We start from the raw sequence: 13,087 nt of genomic DNA, 5'->3' as shown, positions 1-13,087 counted from the left end.
TAATGCGAAACATTTTGCGGAAAGTTTGTTGGTGTTTTACAGATTTACATAAATTGTGGAGTAGTGTGATACACGAGGACAACGCGTTATAAACGTGAGATTTGCTGGTTATTATTGATTTTATTGGGAAAAGAATGGCATTGTGCGTTTCCAGTTTTTGCCTGGCGTTAAAATTCAGGAATATATACCGACTGCTGGAGATAAGATAGGCAATTTTGATGTGTTCATTCTCAATTCGCGACCGTGGAATACAATTTTTTTTGTGTGGGTATGATGAAAAGAGTAACGCATGTATGTGAAATTCGATATCACACACATCTGCCTGTTGATTGTCTGCTAAAGGAAAGAAGTACGAATTATGTCACAAATTTGGAGTTTTAACTAAAGCATTTATATTGTGACTGAAAGCTTGGAGTAACATGTAATGTTTTGAGAGTTTAATCATTTTGTAGAAACGCCTTCTATTTTAATTTGTTCCAAAAAATTCTGTTCTTCAGATGGTTGTAAGGAAGATATGTGTTTACAAACACTGGTTTTGTTATTCAAAGTCCCAGACAGGAAATCAAAAGAATTCTTTGTTTCAGCAGCAAATAGTTCTCAGGTTGGCACAGTAATAAAAATAGGTGATGGCACAGATATCTTTGCTGTAGATGGTCACCTGTACCAGGAATTGAATCATGCTATTCCCTCCCCCCGAAACAAAAACAAAAATTCAATGAACATTAGACGAGCATTTCCTTAGCACAAGGAAATGCATTATTAGATACTTTAAGCAAATAAAAGAAATGAGGGGACCAAGGTAGAGATTAGTGGTACCAGGGCTTGAAATTGCGACTCACTGGTCGCCAATGTGACCAAAAATTGAGCACTGGCAACTAAATTTTCAGAACTGGTCACCAGCTGACGACTCGCGTTTTGTCCGATAACTAAAGAAAACCATGACACAACTTTTGTTTTTAAATCTTTATATAAGGAAATCAATTGGATGTGGTAGCTAGTATACAACTCACCTTTCCGTCCCCAGTAAAACAATGTCTGAATATTACAAGATAATCGAAAAAATTGAATGTATTTTGACATGTCGATACTGCGTTCACGACGCGCCATATTGTTTCAGCGGCTTCTTCTGAAACTGGGATCGCAGGCGCACTTCAACACCATGTGCTTTTCATTTGCCGTGAAAATGACAGCAGATACCAATCCATTCAAGGAATTACGCGAGTTTTTACATGTGGGGAATGAAGATTCAGCCAAAAGGTTCATCCAAACTTTGAATCCTTATCAGTTGTTGATGTAGGGAAGGTGGATTTCACCAAACTGTTGACAGCGAAAGGTATTTGCGAAGAAGTAGCAAAGGGAAAATACGCAATGACCCGTGTTTGTCTCACAATGAAAACCACGGACTTAAAACGTCTTATGTTTTGCTTCATTTAAAATGACTATGGAGACAACCCTTACCTTTGGACCTGAGGTGCAATGCTCACAAACTTGATTGTGGGCGGTGTCATCGTATGTGATGCAACTCTATAACTAAGTGTTACTCATGTTGTTTCTAATTGGTTGCGCTCCTCAATTGTGACTTTTCTTGCATGCAAAGTAACGTATAAAATCGTGTTCTTGTGTAAGTTATATATAAAATAAGTTGGCGACCAAAATTTTTCTGTTTGTCGCCAACTGGCTCCCGAACGAAAAAGTTAATTTCGAGCCCTGGGTACAAAGAGATTGGTAAATATAGGACTTAAGTGACTGAAAATGGCAAGCTCTTCGTATGTAAAGCTGATTTATAATTTTGAATGAGTTACTGCTGGTATAAAATAAAATGCTATCTTGGTTAAGAATGAAAAACTTATCCTTTTGTAGCAGCTTTTAACCTTGCCGTGTCAAGTACATGTAAGTGGCAAGTGTCACTTTGCCCTTGAAAATGTTACATTCTATAACTTGGCTGAGCTCTATCCAGCAAGAGGCAAGTGTCACATTGTCTCTTAAAATGCTATCTAGCATAAGAATCTCTGGTGGTAACTCTTACCTGTGCCCCTGTCCAGCTAGTGACAAGTGTTACATTGTCTCTCAAAATGCTATTTCCTGTGGCAATTTTCAACTGTGCCACTCTCCTGTAAGTGGCAAGTGTGATATTGTCTCTCAAAATGTTATCTCTTGTGACAAATTTACCTGAGCTCTATCCAGCAAGAGGCAATTGTCACCTTGTCTCTTACAGTGCTATCTAGCGTAAGAATCTCTGGTGGTAACTCTTACCTGTGCCCCTGTCCAGCCAGTGACAAGTGTTACATTGTCTCTCAAAATGCTATTTCCTGTGGCAATGTTCAACTGTACCCCTCTCCTGTAAGTGGCAAGTGTGATATTGTCTCTCAAAATGTTATCTCTTGTGACAAATTCACCTTCACCCTGTCCAGTCTGTATCAAGTGTGGCGTTGTCTCTCAAATTTTTTATCTACTGTGACAACTTTAGACTATGCATCTGTTTGGAAATTGGCAAGTGTTACATTGTCCCTCAAAATTGTACGTGTATTTCCTGTGGCAACTGTGCCCTTGTCCAGTATGTAGCAAGTGTCACTTTGTCCCTCAAAATGCTATCTTCCGTGGCAACTTTAAGCTATGCCCCTGTCTGGAAATTGGCAAGTCTTACAATTATTATTGTCCCTCAAAATGGTATTTCCTGTGGCAGCTGTACCCCTGTCTAGTCGGTGGCAAGTGTCAGATTGTCCCTCAAAATGCTGTCTTCCATGGCAACTTTCAACTGCAGCCTTGCATGTGTTTCAACTGTCCAGTTGTGGTTAAGATGTTCAAAAGGATCATAGAAAAGGTTGCATGTCTGGTAGTGTGTTATAAATCATTTAAATTTTAAGTAAGAAGGGTGAGAAAGTGTTTCCAAACTGAACAGATTGAGAGGTGAAGTGGAAGTGGAATTACCCTGCTTTACATGTGCATGTAGGCTCCTTTTGAAATCCAGCGACCTACTGACTCTATTAGGCGAATCAGCAAATCCTAAAATCTGTGAAATACAACAAATGCATTCCAGAAAACAGATTTATTTGACTAACAATACTTGCATCACTTACAAGATTAAACTTAAAGCACTGTTAGAAAGTTTGATGTTAGCTCTCTGCTGGACGACGGATGTATGTGTTGTTCTTGCTGTTCATCTATGTAGTTAGTTGTTAAATAACTATTAGGTGATAATATTATGATAGTATTTATCAACAAATTGGTTTTTTTTGATTCAATTTTAATATTTTCTTAATTTTACTAAATCTTAGGTGAATACATTTTACTTTATATTTTAGTCTCCCTGGTTAGTAGAGCACTTGTGCTCAGCTATTAAGACTGAGACTTAAATAAAGTTTTCAGTCATTCATTCATTCAGTTCACTATTAAGTATTTAAATTCAATATTATTTCAAACTGTACACATTGTCTTATAGAACACTCAAATTTTCAATGGCCGACTGCACAATATAACACCTCTTACTTTTAAGAGTCATGTTGTGCTTGTAATACTTATCCAGTTCCTCATTCCTAGGTAGGGGATTGGGTCAGAAATGGTGATATTAATCATTAATTTTCTTGAGATTTTTTTGTATACTGAGACTAAGCTGCCTTTCTGTATACAGGCCAAGAAAATTTGTGAGGTGGGACTTGAGGTTGGTTCGTCATCAATATCATGTTTGGGAGATCCCTCAATGGGTAAGTGGTAAAACTGAATATGGGAAACATGTTTATCAGTCAAAACAGGTTAGTAGCTAAGAAAATAGTCTCATGGCTAAGATTTTCATTGAGCTGGTCACCATTTTTTGCGAGAGATCTGAGACAAAATTTTCATCCCGAATCTTTTGCAATGCCTTGAATGCAAGGCTACCAAGATCCGTGTTTACATGGTGGTGGACACAGTACTCAGAAAGAGAACACCCTAAACAAGTGCTCAAAACAAGAATTATTTCAATTACATTACTCATTATAGTGGCACTGATACTCAAGGTAGTCAGGAAGTGATTCCAAACTTTTCATTTAGACGGTTGGATATGGTTCAGATATCAAATGATTGTACGTTCGTAACCTAAAAACTGTACGTTGTCCTTTACCGAGTGATCGCCCACCAAAATCCAGCTGGCAATCATCACCTTCTCAGCTGGCAAATTTTGCCGGCAGCCGGTGCTTAGTGACAACCCTGCCATAAAAACAAGCTACCTAGAATATCTTTTTCTCAGTAGGCAGGGTAGGAAAAGAAATTGAAATCCACTTGCCCAGTGGGCTAGTAAATTTCAGTTTCACTTGCGCCCACTAAAATGCTACTGGCTGATATGGCAGCCGGTATGGCAATCAGAGGACAAATGTGAACAAAGTATGCTTGGATTCCTAACTTATTCATGCTTTCAACTCAGTGGTTAACTAATCTTGCAGTCTTAAGGTTTGAAATAGTGTCTGGTGGGAAATTATCATTTATCAAGCTGACATTTTCATTCAGACTCGCAAAACTACTGAGGTTAATTTTGCTTGCACTGAACTTCTATTTCCGCTTGCCCAGTAGCAACTTTACTTGCCCCAGGCAATCGGACCTAAGTTTTTTCCTGCCCTGATAGGTATGGTCACTCTCTGATCAATTCATCTTTCTCATGTCATACAATTCTACCAAATGTAGAGTGCTTTTCATTTGACCTTGATAGCATGGTTGTCGACAAAACCTCACCCTTGAGTTTAGTTTGAGCTATGGTTCTAGTTTTGGAGAGGTTTTAATAACATCCTTGTTTACTCAATCAGGAGTATATCTTTGCCGCCATGCTGATGTGATATCCAAGAAACCTCTACTTCCGGGTGTACCAGGATATTTGATTGTTTTCAAAGTCATCAAGGTCTGTATACAACTGTCACTGTTTTTAAGAGAACATTGAAGTACACAAGGGTTTCACAAATTGTGGAGACAATGTCCCTAGATCAGCTTGTATCTTGTGCAACTTGAGTCTGTATCTTATTTTATAAATTCAAATAAATAAATTCAAATATACCAGGGTTTCATTAAGGGCCAGGCACTGGGCAAATTGACCGACTATGAGGAAGGTTTTACCCGCCTGGTTTAACCATCTTGTGTTGAGTTTTTTCTTATAAAGAAGTTCAGTTCAAATAGTTTTGTCGCCTGTGAAAACCAGTTGCCCTTCTGCTCAAAAAGTTAATGAAACCTCTGAATATATAATTTATTACATCCATGGTTACAATTGTAAAAATTAAGATGGCCGTGTGAGTATGGCCTGAAAAAAAGGGTCAGTGACTCATTTCCTTATACAAAGAATCCCTTTTAATGCACTTAACTTGCTAATATGACCTTATTTTTGTGGCCCTTTGGTGGCCAGATTAAGGGGTTTCCACTGTATAGTGCAAGATGCCATGTTCAAAATTTATTATTGCACTATTACACCATTAACCATTAAGTCAGGAAATTATGTGCAAAATATTAGCCCTTATTGTACTGTAGAGTCAGATTTTTTTCATCATTCGCATGCGTGTTATGCAATTGGTATGATTTTTGGATGATGTAGGATGTATTTTCAAAACTAGAAGCTGAAATACTAGAAAATGACATAATATTGGAACAAAAAAAAAACCTTATTTGATGGTTTGACTTGTAATACCTGTGGGCAATTTACTCATTGCTGATATTTTTATTTTCCTACTTTAGCACTTGGAAAAATACCGGGCAACTCGCAAAATATTTGGATGCATTGTATGTTAAACCATCAAATAAGGTGTATATATTTACTATTTACCCCCTTCTCTCTACAGGGCAAAGTGAAACCAGTCACAGAAAGGAGTGGAGCTGTAACAGATCTACTTGAGCCGTCACCAAACTTTAACTGTCATGTGTCACGCTCCATCCAGAGTCTTCCAGCCAACAGTCCACTTAGCCTAGTGTTTGAGTATTCACAGGTCAGTAAGTTGTTGCTTGTACTGTTTTCTTTTGTTGATGTACATTGAATTTTGTATTTAGAGTTTTTAGGGTGTGTTTCTTTGGGCAGTCTGCATCAGGATCAATGATCCAAGCTCACTTGGATCATGGTGCATCAGAAGAGCTGACAAATCTGTGACCAGAGTGGATTCATTAGTTCCTTTGATGTGTTATGATTGCTGTGATCTTAGATCACTGATCCTGATCCAGATAATTAATAACAATATTTAAACGGAAAACGAGAACAATTTGAATTTGAACTTGCCCTTCAGACAAGTAACTCTCAATTTTCGCTTGCCTAGGGCAAGTGCATGCTTATTTTTGTTTCCCTTTTTGTGACTTAATTGGCAAATGACTTTTCTGCACCTTTGTCTGTTGCACAAGTGGATGCAAAAAGTTACCTGCTCCACAGGAAAATCCACTTGTCCCAAAAGAACCAAATGGCACTTTTCGTGAGCCCTGTTTAAGAGTGTAACACCAAAAAAGCTAACATTAAGTTAATAAGGGTGGCCTTCATAAACCACTATTCACAAATTGCAGGGCTGGAAATAACAGTCGGTCATTGGACATTGTCCGACCAAATTTTAAATATGTCTGGCCAATTTCACATTATGATCGGACACAATGTCCGAACATTTCACCAACACCAAGTTATTGTCCATCCATAAAATTTAGTTAGATACATTGTTCAAAGGCTCAAAATTGCGATCGGTACGGTCACTAATGCGGATAAAATTTCATCTTTGGCCACCAAAAATTCTGGTTTAGTCGGCAGCCGAAAATACGTCTGCGTTTACAGGCTACCATAATGACGATTACATTTCTCTGTGTTGACGATCAATAATGGTTATTTTCTCAGACATTATGTCCTTCCAGAAATACATAGATAGATCTTTGCTTCTATAACATTCAATATAAGAAAAGAAAGCAATCTATCCTTTTGCTTTGTTGTAAAGGATTCCCTCACATTGGAAAACTTGTAAATGGCTGATCGTGTTTGAAATCGCCCTATAATGCATTGCAAACCCTCAAGCATTAAGTACGTCTTGTATGCCTACCGATTGTGTCTCTTGGAATGCCTCAATCTTTCATAGACATTACATTAGCTACCTATACAAAATTAGTAGCCAAACAAGTCTTGGAAATTTTTTCTTTACAAATTTTATGCACTGAGTTCTTTTCTGAATAAAATTCCTACCTGATTTTTATCACTTAGTGTTTAACCCATTGACGCCTGAACGAAATTGCCCGCGACCCACCCCTAATTCCCTGGTGTTTTTTTGGAATATTTCAGAGCGAGCAAAAGCACAAAAATAAACCATATGCGCAGTAACCACAGGCACAAGATCAGGTTTCAAGACATCATTAATTTAAAGTTGAATAATTGAAGGGTCAAAATATTAAAAAATATTAACAAAAAGAGCTCAACCTGATGTGTAAAACTGATAAGTGAACAAGAAATTATATTATTTCTTTTTCCACGCGACAAAATGTCCCACAGAAGCTGAGAAAATTGACTTTGCGAAAATGAGTTAATTATTGACTTTGGAGGACAAAAGACGAAACCAAATTCAACAGAATTTCATTCTTGTACTGTAACGGCTAACATTTGAGAAAACAACGAAAAATAAAAGCGAAAAACTCATGCAAAACTCAATCTGAAAACAAGAAATCGAGTAATTTCTTCGCTGCGCGACGAAAATATTACGACGCTACGAAAGAAAGATGAACGTCTTAAATCAAAGACAACGAAAACAAGCAAATTATTTTGAGATCAGTCGAATTTCAACTGTGTTAATTAGTGGCCATTTAGTTCTTTTCTCAGCAGCTCTGTAGTAGCTGAATAAGACTCCAAAAAATATTTCAACGAAGCAAATAAACTAAATAAACAAAGTGCCTGGAGGTCGACGTAAATTAAATATGCAGAAATCAAGCATGCAAATTACTGTTCACTTTTAAAACCTAAAATTCCCAAATACAGGGAACTAAATGAAAGAAATACGAAAGGAAGTTCAATAACACTAAATTTTCATTCAAGCTGAGGCGAAGAAACCTATTTAAAAGCAAAAAATTGTTCAAAATTTCGCAGATGTGCTTCGCTGCATGAACCGCATGTGCAAATTATTCTTCACGCAAACGCGAAAGGTTGAGTTTTGGCCGACCGCTTTTGCAGTCATTTTAACGCCCGTGGCTTTACGAATCGTTTCCAAAGTTGAATTCAACTTCAAAGTAATAATGTACATTACCATTTTTGTTTCTTAAGTCCGAAAAGCTGCTTTCAATCTGCGATCTGTTGTCAAAACTTACTTGAAAGCGCTCCGATCTTCATGTTTTCGCGGCGGTTGTAGGAAGAAAAACTTCTTCACCAGAAAGTTTTGAGGACTCTGTACTCCTTGGTCCTCCATTCTGAGGCCACCTAAACATTGATTTGTATTTTTCCTTTCTATTTTAAAGCCCAAATCAGTAATTTATCCGTGTCAGGAATGAAAACAAGACCTTGGAAGTTTTAGATTTGGCCCGCAACGCACCATGATTACCTGCACTTTTCGAGCGCACGATTTTAAGAAGGAAAACTGTCTTTCTAGGACCCCTAAAGTCCTCTAAAAATATGCTCAGAAAGCCCATTCTGATTGGTTTATTTGTCCTCAAGAACAATAGAACAATAGGAGAACCAAAAAGTCTTCAGGGAGGGTAGGAAAGGCAATTGTCCCCACGTGCTTTTTTTCGGGCGGTTACGGGCGGCACAGGGAAATGGAAGAGTTTTTTGCACGGGCGGTTATGGGTGGCACAGGCGTCAATGGGTTAAATGGATACTCAAGAATTTTTTTAATTTTGGGCCCTTGACTCTGAAATTTTGAGCCATATCCTGGAGCCCACTATGGGCTCCTGCCATATCATAAAGCAGAATTGTCCGTCCGTGAGGTTTCCAACCGGGGTCTGAATTCCCAAGAAATTCAAACTAAAAATAGGTGGGTCTGTGAAAAGGTTGAGACAGGAGTAATTGGGGTAGTTGCACACTCTTAGTGATGGGCTTCTGCTGTCAGGGGACACGGTCAGCTGGAGCACATGCGCATTAGATACCATTTCATAGCTAATTTGCATATCACAGAGATGCAATCCATATTGTTTTTAATCAAATATGATAAAAACGATATCATAGGATGAGCAAAAGGACACTCAAAAACAGGCTTTTCAGTAAACGATTGGAAAATTATCAAGTAAAACACTGCGAAGATTGAAGCAGATTCCTGGATGTAGTTTGATTTCAGGTTGAGGTGAAATTTTTTTCAAAGTGAGAAAACTAGTGTCTAGGTCAGCACAGTCCCAAAGCTAACTGTGTCCCTTTAATGGTAGCATTCAATAGAAAACTAGGTTTGCTTGAAAAACATATAATCAGGAGATAACCAGGAGAAATTGGTGCATTCATATCTTGTAGATAAAGTCATCTAATCATCATAAATGACAAATGAATCAAATTTAAATGCAGTTTTGAATTATTTGTATTGAAAATCTCAATAGTATGTTAATAAATTTTATTATGCTAATTACTTATGCAAATCAATTATGCAAATTAATGTCCGGTCAAATTGATAAGATGTCCGACCAAAATACAGATTTGAAAGGACACATGTCCTGTTAAAGAAGAAAAATTATTTCTGGACAGGACTGAATTGATTAAAAATTGATAAAAAAGGCTAGAAAATAAAGATATACTAGTTAATTAAAAAAACCCAACCAATTAAAATAACAACTGAGAAATGCTCAAACTAAAAAAAGGTTTTTATAAAATCAAAATCAGATCATCCTAAAGTGAAGCTCCCTTAGATTGCAAGTGACTTATCAAGTTTCAAATCTAATAGAATGATCTCTCTCCGTAATAAATGGAAATCCTACGAAGAATTGTCTTTAAGTGGCAATAATTAATTCTCTACTTTTAGTTAACTATATGGAACTACCTTGTAAGTAATTTCATTCACAAACATACATTAAAATAATGCATACAAGTTATTTAATTAGTGGTGCTAAGTAACTCTTCATTTATAGTTAATTATGGAATATTTATCTTGTAAGTAATTTTAACATGTACAAAACTTTGCATGTAAGAAGTTTAATAACTACACACCTATATGTAAAAAAGAAACTGTAATATGATAATACCTTTTGAAGAAGACATTCAATAAAGGAAGAAGAAGAAAAAAGTCACTTATCAAGTTGTCATGTTTTTTTTTCAGTATTATTTCTATGAATATGCTGAAGAGGGCGATGACCTTCACGTGAAAAGGCCCAGGCAGTGTCTCCCATATGCTCTCCTTACCTTTACCATGGTAGATTCATCTGCTCCTCCTCAAGAGCCTTCTGTTTTGCAGGTGAGTTGTCAGTGTTCCCAGGATTCTCATTACGTGCCAGGCACCAGCTAAAAAAAATCAGCTACTATGATATCTGAGCTGCCTACTATCTGTGAAATAACACTTGCGTAAGTTGTGAAGAGTAATTTAGGGAAAACACAGGTTTTTTCGAGCGTAACTTGACACCTGCCTGTCATTGTCTCAGATGTCATTCGGTCTTAAAAGAATGAAATCTTTGCAGATTTTAGTTTAAGAACTGTGAAGAACACATTCTCTTTTAAACGTTTTTTCTGCAGTTCACATTTGTAGCATTTAGTCCATATACTTGCCACATTATTACTTGGTCAATAGTCATTGACTTGATTTGATGCTTGGGCAGTGGTTGTGCAGCAATGAGTGTTTGTTTCCTACCAGTGTGGCCCAGTTTCATGTCCCAGATCTTACACAATACATGGTTTAGTTCTTTTGTCGTTTAGTGTCCTCACCTCTAAGTATTTTTCTCTGGGATCTCCAGTTTTCCTCCCTCCACAGAAACCAGCACTTCTAAATTCTAATTCAACTTGAAATCAGAAGGCAAATAACCACTCCTTAGATACATGTAGTCCATCAGTTATAGACCTTTTTAGTGATACAGCAGCCATTTTGGATTCCATTGTGTCAAATAGCTCTTATGTGATGCTTAGGGGGAAAATACTTTTAATTTGCCCCCTGGGCATTCCATAATAGCTATTTGAAACAATGAAATTCCAAATGGTTGCGGTGTCAGTGAAATGGGGATACTGTTGTTCACATTTTGTAGAGCGGTTTTCAATTGAGTGTCATGAAACCAAAACTAAACCAATTACTTACCAATTAGCCTGCTCAGCCAATCTCAAACCATAGTAAAACCAAAACCAAAGTAATTGCCCATTTACTCAGATACTCAATTGAAAACTGCTCTATACTGTCTGTGATTTTTGATTGGATTTTTCTTTCAAGGAGGAGCTGCCAGCTACTGACAACAATGGATTTTTATCTCCAGTATCATCTATGTCGAGACATGAAACAAGTAAGTTCCTTGTTCATGTTCTTTCATGTGTGGACCTTCTCACTTACTGGGTTTCTGGATCTGTTATATTATTGAGAAAATTACTTTGACGCTACTTAATCGTGGGCCAAGAGGAGGCCAATTTATCATTAATTTTAAATAATGTGCATGTGTTTATAATTTTCTCCATCTTTTGATAAATGAGTTATCGCTTGAAAGCTGGAGCAATTAAGGATTCACAATAATCGTAATGTTTGAGAATTCTTTCAAATTGCACTTACCTAAGTACTCGTTCAACTGTGAGAGAATTTACAAGTTAATATCATTCATAGTGTAACTCGTTAAATGCACTTGTGTTTATTTGATTGTTTACCCATACCAATTAATATTTGATTGTCCTGATGAGGGTTTTTCTATTGCCTTCACCCCTTTTAAATGGCCATTCAAAATTTAATACACTTAAGTTCACTTTGTTTTGGAAAAAGAGATGGCAGGTAAGAGTTCAAAATAGAAGCTGAGGAGTGATAAAAGCATTCAAGTACGGGTTTATCATGATTGTCTTGAAGTGACGCCATGTTCACCAAGAAAATGACCTGATGGTGAAAAATATTCAAGGTACAACAACCTCTATTAAGCAGCCAACACCTATTAAGTGGCCACCTCCCGTTTCCCCGAGGGTGACCACTTAATAGGGGTTTGACTGTGTAAAATTGGTCGTGGTGAACTTAACAGTTTAACCTAATCAATCTGTTGTTGTCAGGAATCCCAGAGAAGAGACGAGGAAGAAACAGCCATGTCATCTGGATGGGTTTGGTAGCTAACAAGGACAGAATCTTGGCTGAAGCTCAACTTGTTTGCCATTCTGCACAGAAAATCAAGCCTCCCTTTGAAATGTAAGTTAACCTGCTAATTAAATTTAGGGTTTCAATTTAGGGTTTCAATTTTACTGACATGAAAGTTAAGCATTGGTGTCAGTGGGCATTGATATTCATTATCCAAATTGTCCTAACGTTTGTTCTCTGTTCGCAACTGCGAAGTGTCATTGTCATCATCCTCTCTGTGCTTGAAATAACCCTGCCTCCCTTAACAGAACTGCTCTGCAGTTAGATGTGCTTTGCAGTCTTTCTTTTTGAGCTTTAACTTTTTTCTTTACAAAATTGTTTTTTATTTTTGCCTTTCAGTGGTGAAAAGATTGTGATGAAAGAAAAAATATCCTTCCAGCAGCTGAGATCGTTATTGACTTTCCCTCTGTTTCATTCTGGTCCTCCATCAGTTACAAAAGTTTGTCAAGGTAACCCTGTGATATTTTGCTACACAGTTCTACTTGTGACTGGGCGTTCTAAAGAGACTTCATCTTTGTACACCTCACCTCCACACTCATAGTGGGAGGTGCAGTGGCCTCATGGTTAGTGCGCTAGTCTCCGGATTGAGTGGTCCGGGTTCGAGCCCTGGCCGGGGACATTGTGTTGTGTTCTTGGGCAAGACATTTTACTCTCACAGTGCCTCTCTTCACCTAGGTGTATAAATGGCCCATCAGGCCAGAGCTTATCCGGGTTTCTGTAGCATGAAGCAACTAGGAGTATTTTTACTCCCCCCTGGATGGGATGCTAGTCCATCACAGGGTTACCCCCAGCATTAAGTTCGCTGGTACCCATTTATACACCTGGGCGGAGAGAGGCACTGTGAGATTTAAGTGTCTTGCCCAAGAACACAACACAATGTCCCCTGCCAGGGCTCAAACCCGGACCGCTCAATCTGGAGA

The 13,087-nt window shown here is 37.7% G+C and overlaps 1 protein-coding gene across 1 annotated transcript in view; it reads left to right on the top strand.

Annotated features, from left to right (window-relative positions):
- The window catches only part of LOC110042170 (uncharacterized), a 43,445-nt gene that overhangs the window by 1,153 nt on the left and 29,205 nt on the right, over positions 1-13,087 (top strand). Inside the window, exons 4-10 of the mRNA XM_089274192.1 lie at positions 3,629-3,701; positions 4,773-4,864; positions 5,790-5,933; positions 10,185-10,319; positions 11,277-11,346; positions 12,086-12,218; positions 12,507-12,616. Of these exons, the coding sequence (XP_089130318.1) occupies positions 3,629-3,701; positions 4,773-4,864; positions 5,790-5,933; positions 10,185-10,319; positions 11,277-11,346; positions 12,086-12,218; positions 12,507-12,616 (757 nt within the window). The remainder of the gene's footprint in view (positions 1-3,628; positions 3,702-4,772; positions 4,865-5,789; positions 5,934-10,184; positions 10,320-11,276; positions 11,347-12,085; positions 12,219-12,506; positions 12,617-13,087) is intronic.

This window comes from Orbicella faveolata, unplaced genomic scaffold (genome assembly GCF_042242905.1).
Source record: "Orbicella faveolata isolate gen_17 unplaced genomic scaffold, um_ofav_v1 contig_35, whole genome shotgun sequence".
Lineage (NCBI taxonomy): Eukaryota > Metazoa > Cnidaria > Anthozoa > Scleractinia > Merulinidae > Orbicella > Orbicella faveolata.
Note: the sequence above shows the minus strand (reverse complement) of the source record. Positions and strands in the feature narration are given on the sequence as shown.